General features: G+C 49.3%; 6 protein-coding genes across 6 annotated transcripts; 2 read left to right on the top strand and 4 right to left on the bottom strand.

The window, feature by feature from the left end:
- Positions 1-1,381: 1,381 nt before the first annotated feature.
- BKA67DRAFT_519731 (uncharacterized protein) lies at positions 1,382-3,149 on the top strand (the record flags this gene model as incomplete). The annotated part of the gene is made up of 2 exons (XM_046098126.1): positions 1,382-1,508; positions 1,567-3,149. The coding sequence occupies 2 exons, from the start codon at positions 1,382-1,384 to the stop codon at positions 3,147-3,149; spliced, it is 1,710 nt and encodes a 569-aa protein (XP_045957211.1).
- Positions 3,150-4,225: 1,076 nt separating this feature from the next.
- On the bottom strand, positions 4,226-5,656 carry BKA67DRAFT_305106 (uncharacterized protein). The gene is made up of 3 exons (XM_046096103.1): positions 5,286-5,656; positions 4,623-5,235; positions 4,226-4,561 (listed from the first exon to the last, which is right to left on the bottom strand). The coding sequence occupies exons 1-3, from the start codon at positions 5,406-5,408 to the stop codon at positions 4,338-4,340; spliced, it is 960 nt and encodes a 319-aa protein (XP_045957210.1). The 5' UTR covers positions 5,409-5,656; the 3' UTR covers positions 4,226-4,337.
- A 3,279-nt stretch (positions 5,657-8,935) lies between these two features.
- Positions 8,936-10,017, bottom strand: BKA67DRAFT_305082 (uncharacterized protein; the record flags this gene model as incomplete). The annotated part of the gene is made up of 1 exon (XM_046096102.1): positions 8,936-10,017. A coding segment is annotated over one exon (660 nt), but the record flags the coding sequence as incomplete, so codon positions are not given.
- Positions 10,018-10,306: 289 nt separating this feature from the next.
- On the bottom strand, positions 10,307-12,814 carry BKA67DRAFT_568016 (putative tRNA splicing protein). The gene is made up of 2 exons (XM_046103007.1): positions 11,305-12,814; positions 10,307-11,119 (listed from the first exon to the last, which is right to left on the bottom strand). Exons 1-2 carry the CDS (start codon positions 12,400-12,402, stop codon positions 10,697-10,699), a joined length of 1,521 nt encoding a protein of 506 aa, XP_045957208.1. The 5' UTR covers positions 12,403-12,814; the 3' UTR covers positions 10,307-10,696.
- Positions 12,815-13,819: 1,005 nt separating this feature from the next.
- BKA67DRAFT_659583 (BAR domain-containing protein) lies at positions 13,820-15,283 on the top strand (the record flags this gene model as incomplete). The annotated part of the gene is made up of 3 exons (XM_046107468.1): positions 13,820-13,855; positions 13,933-15,208; positions 15,261-15,283. 3 exons carry the CDS (start codon positions 13,820-13,822, stop codon positions 15,281-15,283), a joined length of 1,335 nt encoding a protein of 444 aa, XP_045957207.1.
- Positions 15,284-16,149: 866 nt separating this feature from the next.
- On the bottom strand, positions 16,150-17,057 carry BKA67DRAFT_568009 (uncharacterized protein). Its single transcript, XM_046103006.1, has one exon. It carries the CDS (start codon positions 16,981-16,983, stop codon positions 16,309-16,311), a length of 675 nt encoding a protein of 224 aa, XP_045957206.1. The 5' UTR covers positions 16,984-17,057; the 3' UTR covers positions 16,150-16,308.
- Between the last annotated feature and the right edge of the window lie 1,739 nt (positions 17,058-18,796).

Raw genomic sequence — 18,796 nt, 5'->3', positions numbered from 1 at the left:
AGAAATAGCTCGCGTGCCAGGGGTTGGTCTGCCAATCATCGGCAACAACGATCCTAGGATAGGCGAAGCCGTTAAAGTGAACCGTATCTTTGGGATTCGGGGGTCTGCACCTGATGCGGAAGGTCACACAAAAGCGCCCGCGATGGTGAGGCTTAAATACTTCCTACACTAGACGAGACAGTCGAGCATGTACTTGTAACCCATACGAGTTCGACGCACATCACCTCGTGTCAACGATATACCGTTGTAACGGTCCCGGTGAGGCGGGTTCCAATGAGATCCTGGGGACCAGGTTTGAGCGCTATCTGAGGCTGCGGCGCAGGTACCAAGGTGTGTTGCAAATCCTTGTTCACCGAGATGACGTCCTCATATGTGGCGAACTGGCGACTGGACTACCGATTGTTTAGTCTACGGCCGTCGAAGATTCCTGAGGATCCATAGAAAAACGCCATCTGGGAAATACGGACCAGTTAGAGCTATAATGCTTTCCAGCAACTGATCATGCTTGGCAGTCGGTAATCTATTATACAATCTTCTATTGTATTCCTAACCTGTCGTGCTCCAAAATCACGAGTTTGTTTCTCAAGAATATACCCATTACAAGCGATGATAAGGCCAGTCCTCAGGAGCAAGATCGACCAACTTGACTTGATTATACAATACCTGCAACTTAGTGGGCGTCATATATTCCGCTATGTTTTGTCGGATTCGTGATCCAATGCAAAGAATGAAGTTCCGTTTTTATGCCAAAGATGCGATTTGTATGCAGGCCAATACATATACTGCCCTGAGGAAAGCTGAGCACGTATATCGTAGTCATATGACTTTTTCCACACCAAGTTGTCCACTCCGGTGGAGATCCGGGGATTCCTGCGGATATAGTGCATTGGATCGAACAGGATCCGCCGCTGTCCGCCGGAAATATTTTGTTTAAAACATTACATCCGTAGTGACTTCACCTTCCCTGTCTCTTCTTCAAGATGGCGACCGGGTCTGGACTTGAAAGATGAGAAACTGGGGAAGAGACGAGACGAGACGAGATAAAGAATTGGTGAAATCTCAAGTTTCGGTGTTTGGCAGTAGTATTTTGACAGCCCGAAACAGCTCAAGTTTAGCGAAGGTGGCCCCTAAAGACCGCCCCCGAGCTGTCCCAAAAGTGCGGGGAATGTAGTGGGGGCATCAAACGCGCTTCCGGAACCTGCCCGTAATACACTGGACATCGGTGTTCGCCGTTTGCTGCTCTTCAAATTGGCATCAAGACAACGAGTTCATTTCTAAGCACCTTCATATATACACGTCCTTCACTTTCGTCCAGGTACTTCAACTCAACTTCTCCAAGAACGGATCAACCGCTTAAAGATTGCTGATACCATCAAGAGTCATGCCGTTCACAAGCGAGGAGTGGGATGAGATATCTCAAACCATCCCTAATGTTGACGAACCATTTGTCCAGAAATATCTACAAGGCCGTGATGCTCTTATAGCTGAGGAAAGCAAGCAGCGCAGTGGTCCGTGAGACTCCTGGTCCAGCCATCTTATAAATACACTTCGCTCATATCACACTAGATGCTTCATTTCGCAAGAACCTCTCGCCCATTGCTAGGCAAGCGTGCGACATAGTTGACCGCATCCGCAATGAGGAGGCGAAAACAATCTGGACCCCTCAGCTGGAAAACGCCATTGCCCACGAGGAGGAGAACATCACGGTGCACCCTGGAATGATGTTCTCCTTGTCGAAGGAGCGCATGGAGACCACGAAGTTGTGGAAAATCATTCGCCAGATGCCGAAAGGTGCTCTCCTCCACGCACATCTCGATGCCATGGTTGACTTCAATTTCCTGCTGGACTTGCTGCTCAAGGAACCCGGTATTCACATTATGGCGGATCGGCCTCTGACGTCATCACAAGCTTTGGCAGACGCGGTGATTTTCTTTCGCTTCAAAAAGACGGCGCTGACTGAAGGCAATATCTGGGCCGAGGATTACAAGCCAAATACTTTGATCTTACTCACTCAAGCTGCAGACGCCTTCCCGGACGGTGGCAGAGCAGGCTTTCTTCAGTGGCTCTATAGCAGATGTGCGCTATCCCGCACTGATGCCGTTGCTCAGCACCATGGTGTCGATGAGATATGGCGAAAGTTTTACAGTTGTTTTCGGGTCGTCAACTCCATCATCCACTACGAGCCCATTTTCAGGGCCTTTCTGCGTAGACTAGTAGCACTTTTGAAAGCAGACGGTGTCAACTATGCAGAGATTCGCTTCTCGTGGCAGCTGGACTACTACCGCCTTAACAGCGAGACCCCAGAGCAGGACTACGTTGCAATGATGGACACGATCGACGAGGAAGTCAAGGCTTTCCAGGCAACGGAGGAGGGCAAGGGGTTCTGGGGCATTCGCATGATCTGGGCTACCATACGGTTCAACCCGATACGTCACATCATCCAGGACATGGACAACTGCATCACAACAAAAATCACTCACCCCCATCTGATCGCTGGTTATGACCTAGTCGGGCAAGAAGATGCGGGTCGTCCGCTCAAGGACGTGCTTCCCGAACTCTTCTGGTTCCGCAAGCAATGTGCTGAGGAAGGGGTGGATCTCCCGTTCTTCTTCCACGCAGGCGAGTGCCTAGGCTCGGGTAGCGAAACAGACCACAACCTGTACGACGCGATTCTGCTCGGAACGCGCCGGATCGGCCACGGATTCAGCCTGTACAAACACCCACTGCTGATTGATCTCGTCAAGGAGAAGAAGATCCTGATCGAGAGCTGCCCCATCAGCAACGAGGTGCTGCGTCTCTGCGGGTCCGTCATGAGTCACCCTCTGCCGGCACTTTTGGCGAGGGGAGTGCCCTGCTCGCTCTGCAACGACGACCCGGCAATGCTGGGCCAAGACACCGCCGGTAGCACGCATGACTTCTGGCAGGCACTACAGGGATGGGAAAACCTTGGACTGGCCGGGCTGGGTTCATTGGCTGAGAACAGTGTCCGCTGGGCTGCCTTCGAAGATCAGACCGCGGAAGCGTGGAACAAGGATGTCAAGGAGGCCACCGTCGGTAGTGGCCTCAAGTCCCAGAGGCTCAAAGAGTGGGCTGTCGAATGGGAGAAATTCTGCTTGTGGATTGTGACTGAGTTCGCCGAGGAAGAATAGGGGAAAGAGACTTGGAACGACCAGTGAGAAGTGTATAGTCGCCGGAGTCAGCCGGAGCAACAACCTCGCCACCTCATCGGGAATGGCGGAAAATAGGTTCGTTTTGACGACGCATGTAATGGTGAGATGGGAATGCTGTGAGGACTCCAGTTTTGGATATGAGGTTCGTCGTTATTGGGTGCATAAGGGTGGGGCGTTCGGCACAAGACTTTCAACACAAGGCGTTCTTAGAGGGCATCAAGGCACCAAAGTTCAACCTGGCAGGCAGAAAACTGGGCATGCGAATTGATTAAGCTGTTAACAGGCAGATGACCTGTGGAAGTCGCCGCATCTTCAACGCTAAATGTGGTCCTTTTCTAATTAACGGTTACATTTGAGATGGGTGTGCTGAGCCACAGTCGTACTTCAACAGGACGTGAGGCTCCGTGTTGGCAGCCTTTTCCTTTTTTTTCTTTTCAATTTCAGACCAATAGAAAACCCCCCAAAAAGAAAAAAAAAATCAAGCATTTCTCGAACCAGGGAAAGTTTCAGATTGCAGATGTGAAGGGTCTCGGGGCGCGGACTGTTGGAGCTTTCGCCGGTAAGCATGTGGCAAATTCCTGCCAATAGGGGGAGTATACGCTGTGGAATGGCTGGGGTCGCGTAGTATGTGGGTCTGATGATATGCAGTCTTGCTCGCGTGGGGAAGCTTCACTTCCAATCATCCCATGTAGAAAAACCTGTAGCGGAGAAGCCAGAGTCATTTCCTTTTCCTTGGATAAAAAACTGGAGCATTTAAATACGCTACGGTACAGCACGGGGGCCAGTGTTTTGCTCTGGGCGAGATAGATAAGTCGAAGTGAACATTGGAGTATATTGGAAATAGGTTGAAGATCATGAGTCCATCTAACATGAAAACGCGGGACACAGCCATCAGAGGTAAGCCGAGGCCAGCCAAGATGCTGTACGCTAGTTGCTGATTGCATGTGAGTGCTAGTCCTCTAAGTCTTTCCAGGCTTCTAAAGGAACACGAAAGAAAGGAAGGTATCCTCCAATTCCGCCTAGATGTGCTCCGAACCTTAATGGGGGAAAAAAAAATTTATTGTGTAGTGGTTGTCAGTTGTGTATCGGCCATCTGCGTCTTACAAGCTACGACAGGGGTGACCAGGTAACCGGAACTTGATAGTTTCGAAATGTGATTGAGAGAAGTCAAGATCCAACACGGGCCCAGTTGTTCTGTAGCCAGGTTCGAATGCCCATGGGTCTCAGGCTGACCAGGTCGTTCAAATTTGCATCACTGAACGAGTAACGACCATTGGCAGTCTGTATGAGCTGCTGCATCTTACGCCAACCATTTACATTTTGGCTCCCCTCGAAGTAATTGAGCCAGTCGTAGAGCTCTTGATAGGGCCTGGACACAACTTCGAGTTGAACTGGTTTCATTAGTACTTACTATAATAGAACAAACCCGAGATAGCAGGGCTTGATGCTTACCTCCTGTTACTTCTTGACATATCTCGACTAGACGCTCTGTAGTAAGGTGAGCTCCCCGCATCTTGAATTCGTTTGGCCAAGTGTCTATGCCAAGGTCGATAGCTGCAGCGACAAAGAGGGCGACATCGTATACTGATATCATGGTGACATGCACAGGCCGTCCTTGTGCGTTCGTTCGAGGTATTTCTGCGATACCTTCGGCGATGTTCAACATGTAGTCTCCCTGGTTCTGAATACCAAGACTGGCACCTATATTCAAAGCTGCAAGGCCTCCTGCCGCAAAACGTTCATAGAAGACACCGCAGGTGAATACGGTGAATCGCATGGGCCTTGATCTTGAAGCGGCGCAACGCCCTAAGAACTCGAGAGCCGTTGACGAGCCGTTGTCGATTGGGTCATCGATGGGACGTTGAGATAAAGGGCCTTCGAACTCTGCAGGTACGAAACGACTAACATGGGCTCTTCGTGCGGCGTCGATTAAATTGACCTGTTCCGGACCAGACACTGTAGAGACAACGAGTTCCACACCGCGAAGGGCGAAACGTAAGTTCTCCATGTTATTGTAATCGACAACGATGACTTGGCAACCGTATTCTTCGAGTTCAGTATGTGACTGAAATACATTAGAAAACTTGGAGAAAATAGTCGGAGATGAAAACTCACCCTTGTTGACAGAATGACAATAGCATGGGCACTCTCTGCCAGTCGCGCTGCTAGAATGTGGGCAAGCCCACCTCCTCCGGCGATAGCTATGCGCATCATGGTTGATTCTGATGCATGGGGCATGTTTGGGATAGTCGTTGGGATTCAGAGGCGACTTATATCCTTTCCTATACCGAAATCAAACTGGAAACTCGAAGTCGTTTCAGGCAAAGTTTCCCAAAGATTGTCACCGATAGACCATAGAGAGAAGTTACACTCGACCAATGTCTCAAAGTACCATGCTAAGCCAAGATGGCACACCTGTAACTAGCGGATCAAATTTAAGTAGACAGCTGGGATAGTAGGATTGCTCCGAAGTGCTGGGTTGAAGAGCGGCTGGATGTGGGATGTTGTACAAAGGGTGGTCAATAGCTTCACAATGTTCCGTGTCAGGGAGGTCTTGAACTTGCGTCAAACACATTACGTGCCGGTGAGAGAAAATGAGCACAGATGTAACAGTGAAGTCCCCCCGAGGTGTCGTGGATTGGCTTGATGTGCTGGGCTCGAAGAATACGTCAGTCGCATGGATACACAATAGTACTAAGTTGTTAACACCCTACCCTGGAATCCAGTCCGCACCAGTCGGTACCTTGAGTTATGACGGGTAAACAAATGAGCCATATCTTGGAGCAGGGGTTGTGGATTAACTTCCAGAGAAGCCAGACCATTGAGCGCTGACTGGCTGTCCAGTCTTCAAGACTGACATCCCGTGGCACATTGCCAGAGCAGATGGTAAATGCTGCCTGAGAGTCTCTGCATAGTCTCGAGGTTTGCAAGAAGGTTTGCGGCGCCATCCGAGCGTGAAGATGCCCGGCAACTCATCGCCCCACCAGCAATGCGAGGTAATGCAAGACCCTCTCTGCATGAGTAGGCCACACCAAAAATGCAGAGACTGACCTGATGGACGAAGTCTCAGGTACAGCCATACTCGTAGGTACGTCGTGTGGGGGACAGGAAGACACTGCGAACGCCAAGCCTTCTGTGGTTCATGAAAACCGTAGCTGGTAGTAACCCCAAGAGGAAGAGGACTACTGCAGAAAATCAGCATTCTAAATTGCAGCTAACACCCTCATGCCGGGGATATGGCACGTTTAGTCTGGGCGATCGGTGCTGCAGCCTTATGGCCCGGAGACCTGGCAGCATCAGAAGATATGAAGTGCGGTATGTAAGCCATCACTTGATCACTGTAAACCAATAGAAATTGCAGAAGATTGACTCGTTGTTCAAAATTATTCCCCAGCTTTAGAACAAATACTGATGAGCGACCAACAGTTGTATGTTACCTGCCTGTGAATCGCTATATCACTCGAAGCTCGCAGTGTTCGTACTAGTAGTTCTTCTGTGCCTGGGAGGCTTGCGCCCAACGCGGGACTGTTGCACTAGCATGAATGAGCGACCACACGGCACAAAAGCCAAACTCTAACCGTGGCTCAGGTAAGAAAATGTATCAGGCCACAGGGGTCGCCGACTATGATTGAGGGTGAACTGAAAGCGGGTCGCAATCCGCAAAGCAACCTCCAGGATGGTATGGGCGATCCCGAGCATTGATTGGTGCCTGCGTGATGCTTGTCATGCATGAGGGAAATAAGTTTCCCTGTAGCCTTCCAGCGCAGCGAACTGAAGCCTGGAATGGTTGCTTCCAGGCGTTCAGTTAATACTTCAGGTTTGGTGAGTTGGGGGCGGAGACAGAAGTAGATGATGTGAGGTTGTATGAACTTGATGCGGCGAGAACTCCACAAACAAGGCGGACCCCACCGTAGCCGTTCCCGGCGTCACCTGATGCATCGTACGGGGGCCAGTGAGAGTGCCGCAATTTGCCACATTATTTTTCGAAGCTTTCTTCCACCGTGAACAAGCCAGGCCTTTCCTACGGATCCATGCAGATACTCCTGACCAAAGACTTGAGTCACTCAGGCAAAGGTTTGCATATCTAGCTTACAAGAGCGGTTGGGAAAGCCGAAAGTGATCATTCATCGGCGGCGTACGAAATGCCATCACCAACGTCTGTCAGGCTTTTCTTGAAACGTCTCCGGTGCTCTTCTTCTCTAGGTTAGTCTATCAGTGGACAAATTTTGCCTTTGTCAGCTTGCCGGGATATGTACACCGAAGCGCCTTGCTTCCCAGTAGTTAAGTATGTTATCTACTCGCTGGCGGGCTTGCACAGACAAATCTCGGGGACCCTGGAAAATACCTTGGCTTGAATCATCGAGCAAAAGTTCGCAAAAGCAGGGTAACCTATTTGGGCCTTTCTGGGGGTAGAGTCGTTAAGAAACCTGCATTAGCGGAAGGATTCCATACAGATTAAGCCACTGTGAGCTATGATAGGCTATAACTCATAATCAGTACCAGAAATGAACAGATCTTGGCAAATCTTGACGACAACTCTGCCCTTTTCGGCCAAGAATCCTTGATGCTATCTTAGATGTCGCAACTTGGCCACGTTATCACCCTGTTCGAGTGTGTCTCTTCATTGGGTTAGGATTGATTGGGTCAGATATTTCCATTATGCAGCCAATAAGAAATTAGGACTCAATACTTTTCAAACTTACACAGCGATTGACATGTGAAATGTCATAAATCTTTCAATCAAGACACCTTGTCGGCTTGATGCATTCAGTCCTGTGGCTGAATATCTGTGACCAAGCGTATCGACATGGCGATCATGTTCCATATACATTGATGATCAAATTCCTAGGTATGGAAGTCTTCGGCGAATCGGTTTAGGCCGCCGAATCCTGCTCTCGGTGAGAGTCTGACTAACGCTTTAGTATTACTATTCTATTTGCTCGGCGCATATGGCCTTCGGGACCGAGACAGACCCTACTAGAAAACACTCAATACTGAATCTGGGGTCCTGTTATAGAACCGAAGGCATTAAGCTCTCAATGTGTCTATAATCTCACAATAGTGACGTGCACTGACCACTTGCTGTGCAAAGCATATCTCTATGGCAGCTCATACTCCTAAGCACTCTGATATCCAAAACTTGCTTGTGACACTACCCATGCAAACACCTATATCTTACCGTTTGTCCCCAGGAACTTGTCCTGAAACAAGTTGAGAGAACCAATTAGCAAGAATGACTATTACCAAAAGCCACAACAGCTCTGGATCGTGAGGGTGCATCTCATGGTCAACCAAAGAGTAGAGCACACTATCGGCATGTCCACCTACGATGTGGACTGATTCAGTGTATGCGGCTGAATACAAAGTATAATTTCTCGTCGCGTATATCCTCGTCTGATCGAGGGAGATATGATCATGTAAAACAATGCACCATTGGTCGTCGAAAGCAGCATAAACCAGGAGTGCACGTAGCGTTAGCTGAAAATAATCCAAAATTGATGCTTGAATACTCGACACGCCCGTAGATACAGATGTAGTACATTAGTTTAGTCATGTATGCTTGAGCGTTTGAGTTCCACGCCGGTCAAGTGACCTCAAATTGCTGCCAGCCCTATTAGAATTCCGTATTTATGACGATCGTGCCGAAACTGGTGTAGCTATCAGCGGGTTTGCCATCACGATCCTATGTCCCCATAGGCGCCGGTCGTTTGCGGATAGGGGCCTGACGAAAGCAGCCACACAACCACACAACCACACAAGGCTAACCTGCCGCTTTGCCTGGTGGGCCGCTTCGCATTGCAGAAGTCTGGGTCGTGTGCGCCACTAAAACATCAAGTTCTCAAGAGTTATGGATACGGCAATGGGTATTACGTAGCTGCGTTTCCGCCTGAAACAGAAAACAAACTAACTTCAAGCCACAACCTGGGGATCGTTATTCATGCTACTTGGTTCAGTGTGATGTTATTCACACCCGGGGTTACATCCGGGCCTCACATCATTCGATAGATACGGTATACCATTAAGACTTACACCGCGTTGACTCAAATCTTAATCTTCATACTCAATTAGTGATGCTGTTGCTGACCCCAAGACAGTAGGTCCAGCTTGATACCCCCAGGGAATGATTATCGCAAGGCTTGAATCCAAGGGACACTTTCCAGGTGATCGATATGTTCACAAGACCAGTTCAGACAGTCTCCACACTGGCGTCCGACTCTTCTCCGTCCGAGTGCTTTGACGAACCTTTTGCCGCATGCTTCGACGAACCGTTCCCATCCAACCTCTCCCTCACTGGTTTTAGAAAGCTCCTGCCTGTGTTATCCCAGACCCTAATGTGAGTTGGCTTCTGTAGACTCTGGAACGTTTGGATCCTCTTCTCCGTATCTTCAAGCTCGCGAAGCCTCTTCTCTTCCTTGACGTTTACGACCGTCTTCTCCACGTATTGGTGTAAGCCCTCCCCCGTTTGCCAGAAACTCGTGCTCACTTTCTCACTGTTGTCACTGAGGCGGCGGTGGCGATGTTTATGGGGGACTGCTTTGCTGGGAGAAATTTTTCGAAAATGGTGTGAATGCCGAAGGGGTGTTTTCGAATCTTGGGAGCTTGCCGCCTTGCCATCCGGCGGGTTCGTGGACAGTTGTGACGGGTAAGAGGACGAGTAGTTCACAGGGCCGCCGTAATACCAGCCTGAATCTCTCCATGGTGTATACCCAAGCATTACGTCGTGAATTTTGTGCTCAATACTACCACGTAATTCTTCATGATTTTGTTTGCGGTGTAAGCAAAAATAGGTTGAAGGTAGTGCTAATGACAACGGGTATAGACCAACCCCAATTGTTGCAATTTCCTTGTGGACTTGGGGACGCACCTCCTTAAAGTGAGCGTTTTGCTGAAGTGGCTAACGAGAGATGGAGTCAAGGGCGCGAGCTGCTTGCGATCGCGACTTCCTCGAGTGCACCACCGTAGTAGGGTGAACGGAAGGCGCAAACTTACTGCATCAAAGCACTGTCTGACGCAACATGGCATGATTAGACGGCATTAAACATGTTGACTACATGGTCTGCAACACTTTGCAGCGCTGTCAAGCTTAAGAGGTCAGTGGCCAACATGTCATCATTCACATGAAATACACACCATTGTCGGGGGTATCACTTTGGGTTGTATTGCTACTTGACAAGTCTGTCAAAATAACGGATTATACAGTGTTTGGTATTTATCATATACAGACTGTGCCATGCAAAACCATTCGCGTTCAGCATCATTACATTCAGCACATGTAAGGACAGAACTTTTGTAGTCGCAGTCATTGACCCGCCCTCGAGGGCTCGTTCCATGCACTCCGATTTCAGGCAACCTTGATAGCTCGCCACAAGGAGGGTGTTAATTCGTCTCCCATGGGCGGACGAATGGCGATGCGAGCACACAAATTCAGAAGCGACCGTAGCAGTCAGGCCAAAAGCCTAGACGTGATTCACAGTACGCCATACGTTACAATCCTGACGTTTAACCCGTTTCTCAACACCATACCCTTAGTGCTGGCTCCATTCGATGGTGTTCAGATCGATACCTTCCTGGACAAGCTCCCACAATGGGCTGAGCTCGCGCAAGAAAGTGACACGTTCTTGAACAGCCTTTAGGACGTAGTCGATCTCGGCTTCAGTGGTGAATCGCCCAATGCCGAATCGGATACTACTGTGAGCGCTCTCATCACTGTTGCCCAAGGCGCGGAGGACATAGCTTGGTTCTAACGATGCGGATGTACATGCACTGCCGGACGAAAGTGCAATATCCTTGAGAGCCATGAGAAGAGACTCGCCTTCAACGTATGCGAAAGATACATTGACGCATCCGGGGTAGAAGTGTTCCGGGTCACCATTCTGTGTAGCGTGCTCCAGGGATAATAGACCCTTTAACAGACGGTCAGAAAGATACTTGATCCTCTTTGTGTCGTACTATTTTGGAGTCAGCAAGCAGCCAGATATGTGGACGTGGCAGTAAAGCAATTCTTTATGGGAGAAATCAGACGCGTGTGCTGTGTCTCAACAAACGAGTTCCGGTCAAGGAATTCAGCAAGCCATGCATGTTTGAGCGGTTCATCAGGAAGGAAAGAAATAGAGAAAGGAAGCGCATGACATACCGGAAGCTCCTCCTTGGCAATGCGGCATGCCTCACCAAAACCAACAACCAACGGCGGTGCGAGAGTACCACTTCGGAGACCTCTTTCCTGTCCACCACCACTGATGATGGGGTCCAGTCTCACCCTCGGGCGTCTACGGACGTAGCAGGCACCGATGCCCTTGGGGCCATAAATCTTGTGAGAAGAGATGGACATGAGGTCGATGTTCATCTTGTTGACATCCATAGGGATCTTGCCTACTGCCTGGGCAGCATCTGTATGGAAGAAGATCTTCTTTGATCTACAGAGCTTGCCGATCTCCTCGAGAGGCTGGATCACACCAATCTCGTTGTTGACAGCCATTATGCTCACAATGGCAGTGTCAGGTCTGATCGCCTCCTGGAGCTGCTTCATATCGATGAGACCGTTGTTCTGGACCGGCAGGTAGGTAACATCGAATCCTTCGTCTTGCAGGTGGCGACAGCTATCCAAGACGCACTTGTGCTCTGTTTGACTTGTGATGATGTGCTTCTTCTTGCCTGATCGGCCGAAGAACCTGGCCACGCCCTTTATACTCATATTGTTACTTTCCGTAGCACCGCTTGTGAAGATGATCTCCTTCGGATCGGCACCAATGAGGTTTGCAACGTGCTCCCGAGCTTCCTCAACCGCCTTCTCACTTTCCCATCCATAAGCGTGAGTTCTCGAATGTGGGTTACCATAGACGCCCACAAAGAATGGTAACATGGCGTCGAGCACCCTCGGGTCGACGGGTGTTGTGGCTTGCATGTCGAGATATATGGGTCGGCCTTCATCCATGATGGTAGCCTCTTTCAGCACTTCGGCGACCGGGCTGCCGGTGGGATTTATGGCGGTGCCCATACCGGGCATGATCATCTGACCCTTCTCATCCATGAAGTCCTTCTTGTCCAGCTTGATAGCTGTTTCGATATTTACCTGAGCATTCCTCTGTTTGGTCTCGGTGACATAGCCTCTTGGCGAGGCCCGACATGTGGCAGTGACTCTGGGCAAAGCAGAGACGGCTCTTGCGGAAGAGAGGGATTGCCTCAATCCGAGGCGTGATGCCTGCCTAAGAGCAGAAGTTGCTACATTCGCCATGGTGGGTTGTGCGCAATTATTAAAATATGGTACAAGAAGAAAGGGGTATCTGGCGAAGGTGGAAGAAAAGTTGCGGCTGTTCTAGCAGGATGGCAATTTTATGAAGAAGGTTTGTTGGTTGGCTTTGTTAGATGAAGGCAAAGACAAATCATGACGGGCTGCAAAAAACGGGATCCGAGCTCCAAATTCCCGCCTGCAGCGAGCCCGCAGCTTAAGTTGGTCTAGTACAGACGATTAAGCCGTCCACTCCTCGGTGATAAGAGCGGCGAGCGGAGAGCGGGGAAAGTATAAGACCGACTGGAAGATAGCCCCCAAACACTAAGAACGCCTTGGGTTAATGCTCTCAGTAGCACACAGTATGTAGCACGCAGCGCACAGTGGCTTCAGGCTGTGCATATTCTGTTGCCGTTTCATTCCATTCCTGACTTCAGGTCCAATCCTCAGCTCATCAGCTCTCTCGACGGAGCGGAGTACAAATTGGACCCCCCTCGAATCAATAGTTGCTAGATATGACGTAAGCACCCCCTCTGACGTTGTTCCAGGTTCTGGAGTGAAAAGTATTGCGTCGCATCGCATCGCATCCGGATGCCGGCAGTCTCGGCATTTAGTAGACCAACGAAGCAATCGAGCTCAAGCTTGATGCTGGCGTCTGCTGTGGCTTCCGTGGAATTCCAGTGCACAACATGTGTCGTCTACCGTACCGTACTATTCATTGATGGGGTCATTTTGACTGGATTTGATTGATATTGGCTTCACGCGTTCCCGGCATTCGTAGATACAAACAAACTGCTGCAGCAACTTACGCCTGCGCCCCTTGAGAAACCTACCAGCACCCATCCATCCACCTCTTAATTCCTTTGTATCCTAATAAGCACGCTTCTGAAGGAGCAGATTGTAGTACAGAGACGACGTTCTGAATGCCACTGCCTAGCTGAGCCAAGCCTGTCTCTGGGTCAGATTTCAACTGCAAAGGCCTGTGCCGCCACAAGCCACGACGCGAGGTGGGCTTGTGATTTGAAGCCTGTGGAAGTAGAAGCAGCACTGCCACGAGAAGCTCGTCACCAGAAGGAAGCCGGCCTGTGTATGTACTCATGCTAAAGCTTGACCTTGACCTTTGACCCGCGCGCGCCCACACTCACGAATCGTACATCAGGCATCTCTCATTTGCACTACGGCATATTTTGGTTCAACCTTAATATCCTGATTCTGATTAACTGGGTCGTGGTGTTCGAATTCCTGTTCTCCATCATACCATCGATTCATTACTTTGATCTCACTAAAAGCCGGGCGGCGCTTCTCTCATACATACTGTCGCAACAGCAGCCAGTTCCGTCATTTCTTCGACGACATAAATAGTGCCCCCACCAGACATCATCGGGTTGCCTCCAAATCCCCCCACCAGCAACAGTACACAGAGATGAGCTTCAAGGGGTTCACCAAGAGCGTGACCCGGGTAAGTACAAAATTCACCACCTGCGCACGGCTCTGTATGTGCTGAGTTGCCGCTGACGCTATCCTCAACCACGACAGGCGCCGCAACAGTTTCGGGCCAAGTTCAATCTTGGTGAGACTACCAAGGATCCCATCTACATCGACGCCGAACGACGTTTCAAGGAGCTCGAGACAGAAACGAAGCGCTTGCACGATGAGTCCAAGAAGTACTTCGAGTCCATCAATGGCATGGTCAGCCACCAGATCGAGTTCAGCAAGGCCATGGCTGAGATCTATAAACCCATCTCCGGTCGCATGTCAGACCCCGACTCACTCGTAGTACACGGCAATCCCGAAGGCATTCAGGCATGTGAAGAGTACGAGAGCATCGTCAAGGAATTGGGCGAGGCATTAAAGCCCGAACTCGAGATGATCGACGCCAGAATTATCGCTCCTGCCAACGAGCTCTTGGACGTGATCAAGGCAATCAGGAAGACAGCTCTCAAACGCGACCATAAGCAGCTTGATTACGATAGGCATCGAGCGACTTTAAAAAAGCTACAGGACAAAAAAGAGAAGACGGCCAAGGACGAGAAGGCCATATGGAAAGCCGAGGGCGATGTGGAGAATGCGACACAAGAGTTCAACTACTTCAACGATTTGTTAAAGGATGAGCTACCCAAGCTTTTCAGACTCGAGCGCGAGTTCATCCAGCCCTTGTTCCAGTCTTTCTACTACATGCAGTTGAACATCTTCTACACCATGCATGAGAAGATGCAGGGCTGCGATATTGGATACTTTGATCTTACATTAGAGCTTGAAGAGGGTTTCAACATGAAGCGCGGCGATATCCTGGAGCAAGCTGAGAAGCTGTCCATTGTAAAGTTCAAAACCACTGGCCAAAGAAGACCGCCCAAATATGGCAAACCGGCAGCTCTTTTGGGTAACTCGACTCGACCTGCAGCCATAACTGCTGGGCCTTCTTCAGCACCAGCTTCGACAACACCACAAATCACGTACGGCGAAGATGCCGAGAACGATGGAGTTGCTGCTCATGCCCCTCCTCCTTATTCTGCCACGACAAAGCCTGGGTTTGCGTCGCCCGCATCTCCTGCTATGAAGAGTCCGCTCTCCGGGGGACTGGCGGCGGCGGCAGCAGCAAAGAAGAAGCCCCCGCCACCCAAGCCCAAGCCTAAGGCTCTCATGGGTGCGCCGGCGGGAGCTGAGATGGTGACAGCGCTCTATGATTACTCGGCACAAGCCGAAGGAGACCTAAGTTTTAGAGCTGGCGACGTCATCACGATCGTCAGCAGAACAAGTAATGACAACGAGTGGTGGACTGGAACAGCGCATGGGAAGACGGGTCAATTCCCAGGTATGTCTCCTCCTCAGAACCGTGTTCGAGTCATGTAATTAACAAGACACAGGAAACTATGTTCAGTTGGGTTAGAAGCCAACTTCTCCAAGCAAAGAACCGGCTCCTCCAAAGCCACGATGTTCCCAGCCTCGATCATACCCTGCCGTCTAATATCCGTTCGGTTAGTGGGCAAATAATGTTTTCAGGGATTGCATAAGCATGGGTTTGATTGCATGAAATTGTGGGACTTAGATTCGGGTGTACATAGGATAATTGAAGGGAGAAGACGACATCATGGCGTAGCCGTTGTAAGTCGTCAGGATTGACATCAAGGCCCTGACTGTATGATTGAAATTCCGTGAACTGACATGACCCAATGGCCACCATGTAGGTAAATAGAGCAAAGGTCTCTGTCTCTGACATGATTGATGGTGACGTGATTTCGACCATCTGCAATTGGCTCAATACGCTTTGAGTTACCCCATGGTATGTTGGTATTTCGATATCGAGCGTAAAAAGAGGGCGCCCCATCTGAGTTTCAAACTCCGCCCGCTCAACGCTGTCATCTTTAACCGCCAATTCAAACGTGGTACAGCTCTATTGCCATATTCAAAACTTTTACCCATGTGATCGGTGTAGTGTGCTGGGATTACTATCAGCACTCAAATTTCTCGAGATCGCCAATATTACTGGCAACTTCCTGGTGTTTCATGAGTTTCTGTTAATTTGATATATCGAAGCAAAAGATAGACTTTCTTTGTAGAGAAAAGAAAACCCCTATAAACATCAAACCGCCTGGAAAATACCTACAAATCATATACGTGTATATATATAATCATCTCGGATATGTCATTCTCAAACAAATGAAAGAAGGAAGCAAGGAAATAATGAAGAAGAGAATGGAACAAAAGAACATAAAAAGAGAATGGGACATGACCTGGGAGATCGAAACCCAGACCCTCTCACCTCTGCCATCATAGGTTTTCAAATCCCATGTACCGTTGAGCTGCACAGATTATGCACGTCTACAACACCCTGAGCCACCACAATGATTATACTTGTATTTGGCGTTCTATAGAAACGGTTGCGTATATTCAATGCCTCCATATTCGTAGCATTTACCACAACAGAACTATGGATTGTTTTGACTCTGGGGCTCTTCTCGAAAGGTCCCAAATCAATACGACAGACGTCAGACACAGGTTCCAGCGAGATTGTTCTTCCTTTGGCTGCCCAGCTTGGAAAGCCTCGTCATTGTCCAGCAGAGACTCTTGGCGCCATTCCTCTTTATGTAGACCTAGTGGGGAAGCCGGTACGGAGTATGTACTGAATACACCTTGCACGGTTTCTGTATACATTACTGCGGTAAGCCATCCAGTTTGGCCGGTTTTCGCAATACCCACTGCTTCGTCGTTGTGACATCCGGTGCCCCAGGCATAGATTCGTCCCGCACGGAGTACCATCCAATCTGCAATGAGAAGGCTTGTAAGTTCCAGTACAGGGTCTAGCGACTTTGTTTTTCTCCTTCCGACGACAGCCTTAGGCTTTTGTCCGAATCCACAGGAGAGATCGGGATGAAGGGCTGACGGGTCATCGGAAAAACATGACACCCGATCGCCCTTCAACACAAAATTCAGAAAACATTCCAGTGCAATATGTGTTCCTTCGGTAATGGCACTGCTTAAATACAGATAGAATATGATGACAAAAAGACTCTCCTCTGCCTTCGAGGCGGCGTGAGAGCGTTCGGAGCTGTCGCGTGACGATATGAAGCATCCAGCGTGCCGTAACATGTTCAATTTTTCATACCATGGCTGAAGAGTCTGTGTAGATTTTTTGAGTTTGGATCCCCCCACTGCGACTCCCAGGCAACTAAGTCACGGCGGGACGGCTATCCGAATGTCAGCACTTAATCGAGATCCACGGCCAGGTCCGGCAACCTCGACAACGGCCCAACAGTTTGTACCGGCGTCTTCAACAACACTGAGTGTGCAATAAAAAGCTCCTGCTCGTCACCATGTCTGGTATTGGTCTGCTAGAAGTTGATGTACATGACTTCCCGCATCGGCTATCCGATTTATATTAGAAGTGCCATGAGATTGTTGTCAGGTTTTTTTTTTTAATACACTTGACATCGTTTCTTTGTGCTCGATTGAAATGGGCGGTTGAGAAATCTGAAGCTGTTTTTTTCGGAGATCCTTAGATAGCCTTCTTTGAGCACATGGTGAGCGTCGTTCTAAGACACGTATATTTATATGGAGAATTGAAATTGCCATTGCTGAGGGTGTGTAAGTTGTTTGCTTTTCAACAACAAATGTACCTAACTCCCCAAGCACATTCTCTGTGAGGCCCAAGGCTCAGAGTCAGAAAAACAGCAGTTCCAAAATCATCGATCGTCAATTTTGTTCAAGCCTCATAATGACGAGGAATTGTCGGAGATGGCTATTGAGCATTTGGCGGTATCTGCAGCCAGAGCGATCAGCTTCAGAGACAAGAGACAGCACCGAGTTCGAGGAAAAGGAAAATCACGTCCACAATGTTAAGTTCTCCATTACTCTGTTAGTAGATATACTATCTTCAATCCGTACCGTCAGCCATGCATGCATACTGGACCCCCGAAGCTCAACTCCTCCAGCACAATAAAGAGGAATAGACTGGCATATCCGGAAAGTCTGTCCAGGAGGAGTGTGCCACGGAGGATTCCAGTGATACTGACTACTCCAATGTGATTCAAAGAAATATCCGCCTCACAAATGACCTGAGCACAGCTTTGAAGAATGACGAGGACTTTGCAAGACAGAACAATCTGTTTAGCGTGACGGAATTATGGCTGCGACTCAGCATGTACGAAAGCTGCCTTCAGCAGTACTAAAGGAGGGCCCATGGACCGTAATAAAAATACTACGCCTTATGAGACAAAAGCCGTGCTAACGTTACACACAGCTCTTAAAAAGCAGTGGGATGGATAGTTGATCACGTCCAAGTCGATGGAGAAGGCGGACCAAAGTTCGAAAAAAGCCTCACGTACACAGATGAGGATGGAAATATAATCACCGCCTTATTCGCTACCTTCAGCAACGCAGATGAAGTTCTCGGGTGTTCGTTGACTATAGAACGAACGATGTATTTTAATATTGAGCTTGATGTGATGGACTGGACAGTTGAGCCAGCTGCCAGACAGCTGATACTGGAACTCAACTGTGAAGGTTTCAACGCCAAGAGTATGCCTTGTTAACATAGTCTAGCGTGACGTTAAGATATTTCTGCACTGCGCGTTCGGGTCGTCTAGAACGTCTGCCGCTTGACAAGGGTGCCTGTACCTGAAGAACGGGGGCAATTGGTCAGCTCCCCACACTCAACGTTGTCGCAATGCAACAAGCGAGCTCCAACCTCACGAAATTGGCTCGAGCTTCGATCGGACATAGCAACGGTATCGGCTCGAGTGGGCAAAAACGAAGGAAGAACGTGGTCAGAGGGAGCCAAAGTTCGTACCACTCATCGGCAACTTCTTTATTTCATCCCACCCCTGTCTTTTGCGCGAGGTGCGCGAGGGAAGCTCCGGGAAGGGTCTCCCGTCATTGGCCAGTGCCTGTGACGGCTCCTGTT

The sequence above is a fragment of the Truncatella angustata genome (genome assembly GCF_020726525.1).
Source record: "Truncatella angustata strain MPI-SDFR-AT-0073 chromosome Unknown BKA67scaffold_5, whole genome shotgun sequence".
NCBI classification, from domain to species: domain Eukaryota; kingdom Fungi; phylum Ascomycota; class Sordariomycetes; order Amphisphaeriales; family Sporocadaceae; genus Truncatella; species Truncatella angustata.
Note: the sequence above shows the minus strand (reverse complement) of the source record. Positions and strands in the feature narration are given on the sequence as shown.

Excerpts from the sequence above, each read along its gene's own strand:
- BKA67DRAFT_305106 (XM_046096103.1), bottom strand. The coding sequence starts at position 5,408 with ATGCCCCATGCATCAGAATCAACCATGATGCGCATAGCTATCGCCGGA. Across the intron at positions 5,236-5,285 it reads TTGTCATTCTGTCAACAAGG|TCACATACTGAACTCGAAGA; the intron begins GTGAGTTTTCAT and ends AATGTATTTCAG. Across the intron at positions 4,562-4,622 it reads ATGTCAAGAAGTAACAGGAG|TTCAACTCGAAGTTGTGTCC; the intron begins GTAAGCATCAAG and ends TAATGAAACCAG.
- BKA67DRAFT_568016 (XM_046103007.1), bottom strand. The coding sequence starts at position 12,402 with ATGGCGAATGTAGCAACTTCTGCTCTTAGGCAGGCATCACGCCTCGGA. Across the intron at positions 11,120-11,304 it reads TTGCCAAGGAGGAGCTTCCG|TACGACACAAAGAGGATCAA; the intron begins GTATGTCATGCG and ends ACTCCAAAATAG.
- BKA67DRAFT_568009 (XM_046103006.1), bottom strand. The coding sequence starts at position 16,983 with ATGTTACGGCACGCTGGATGCTTCATATCGTCACGCGACAGCTCCGAA.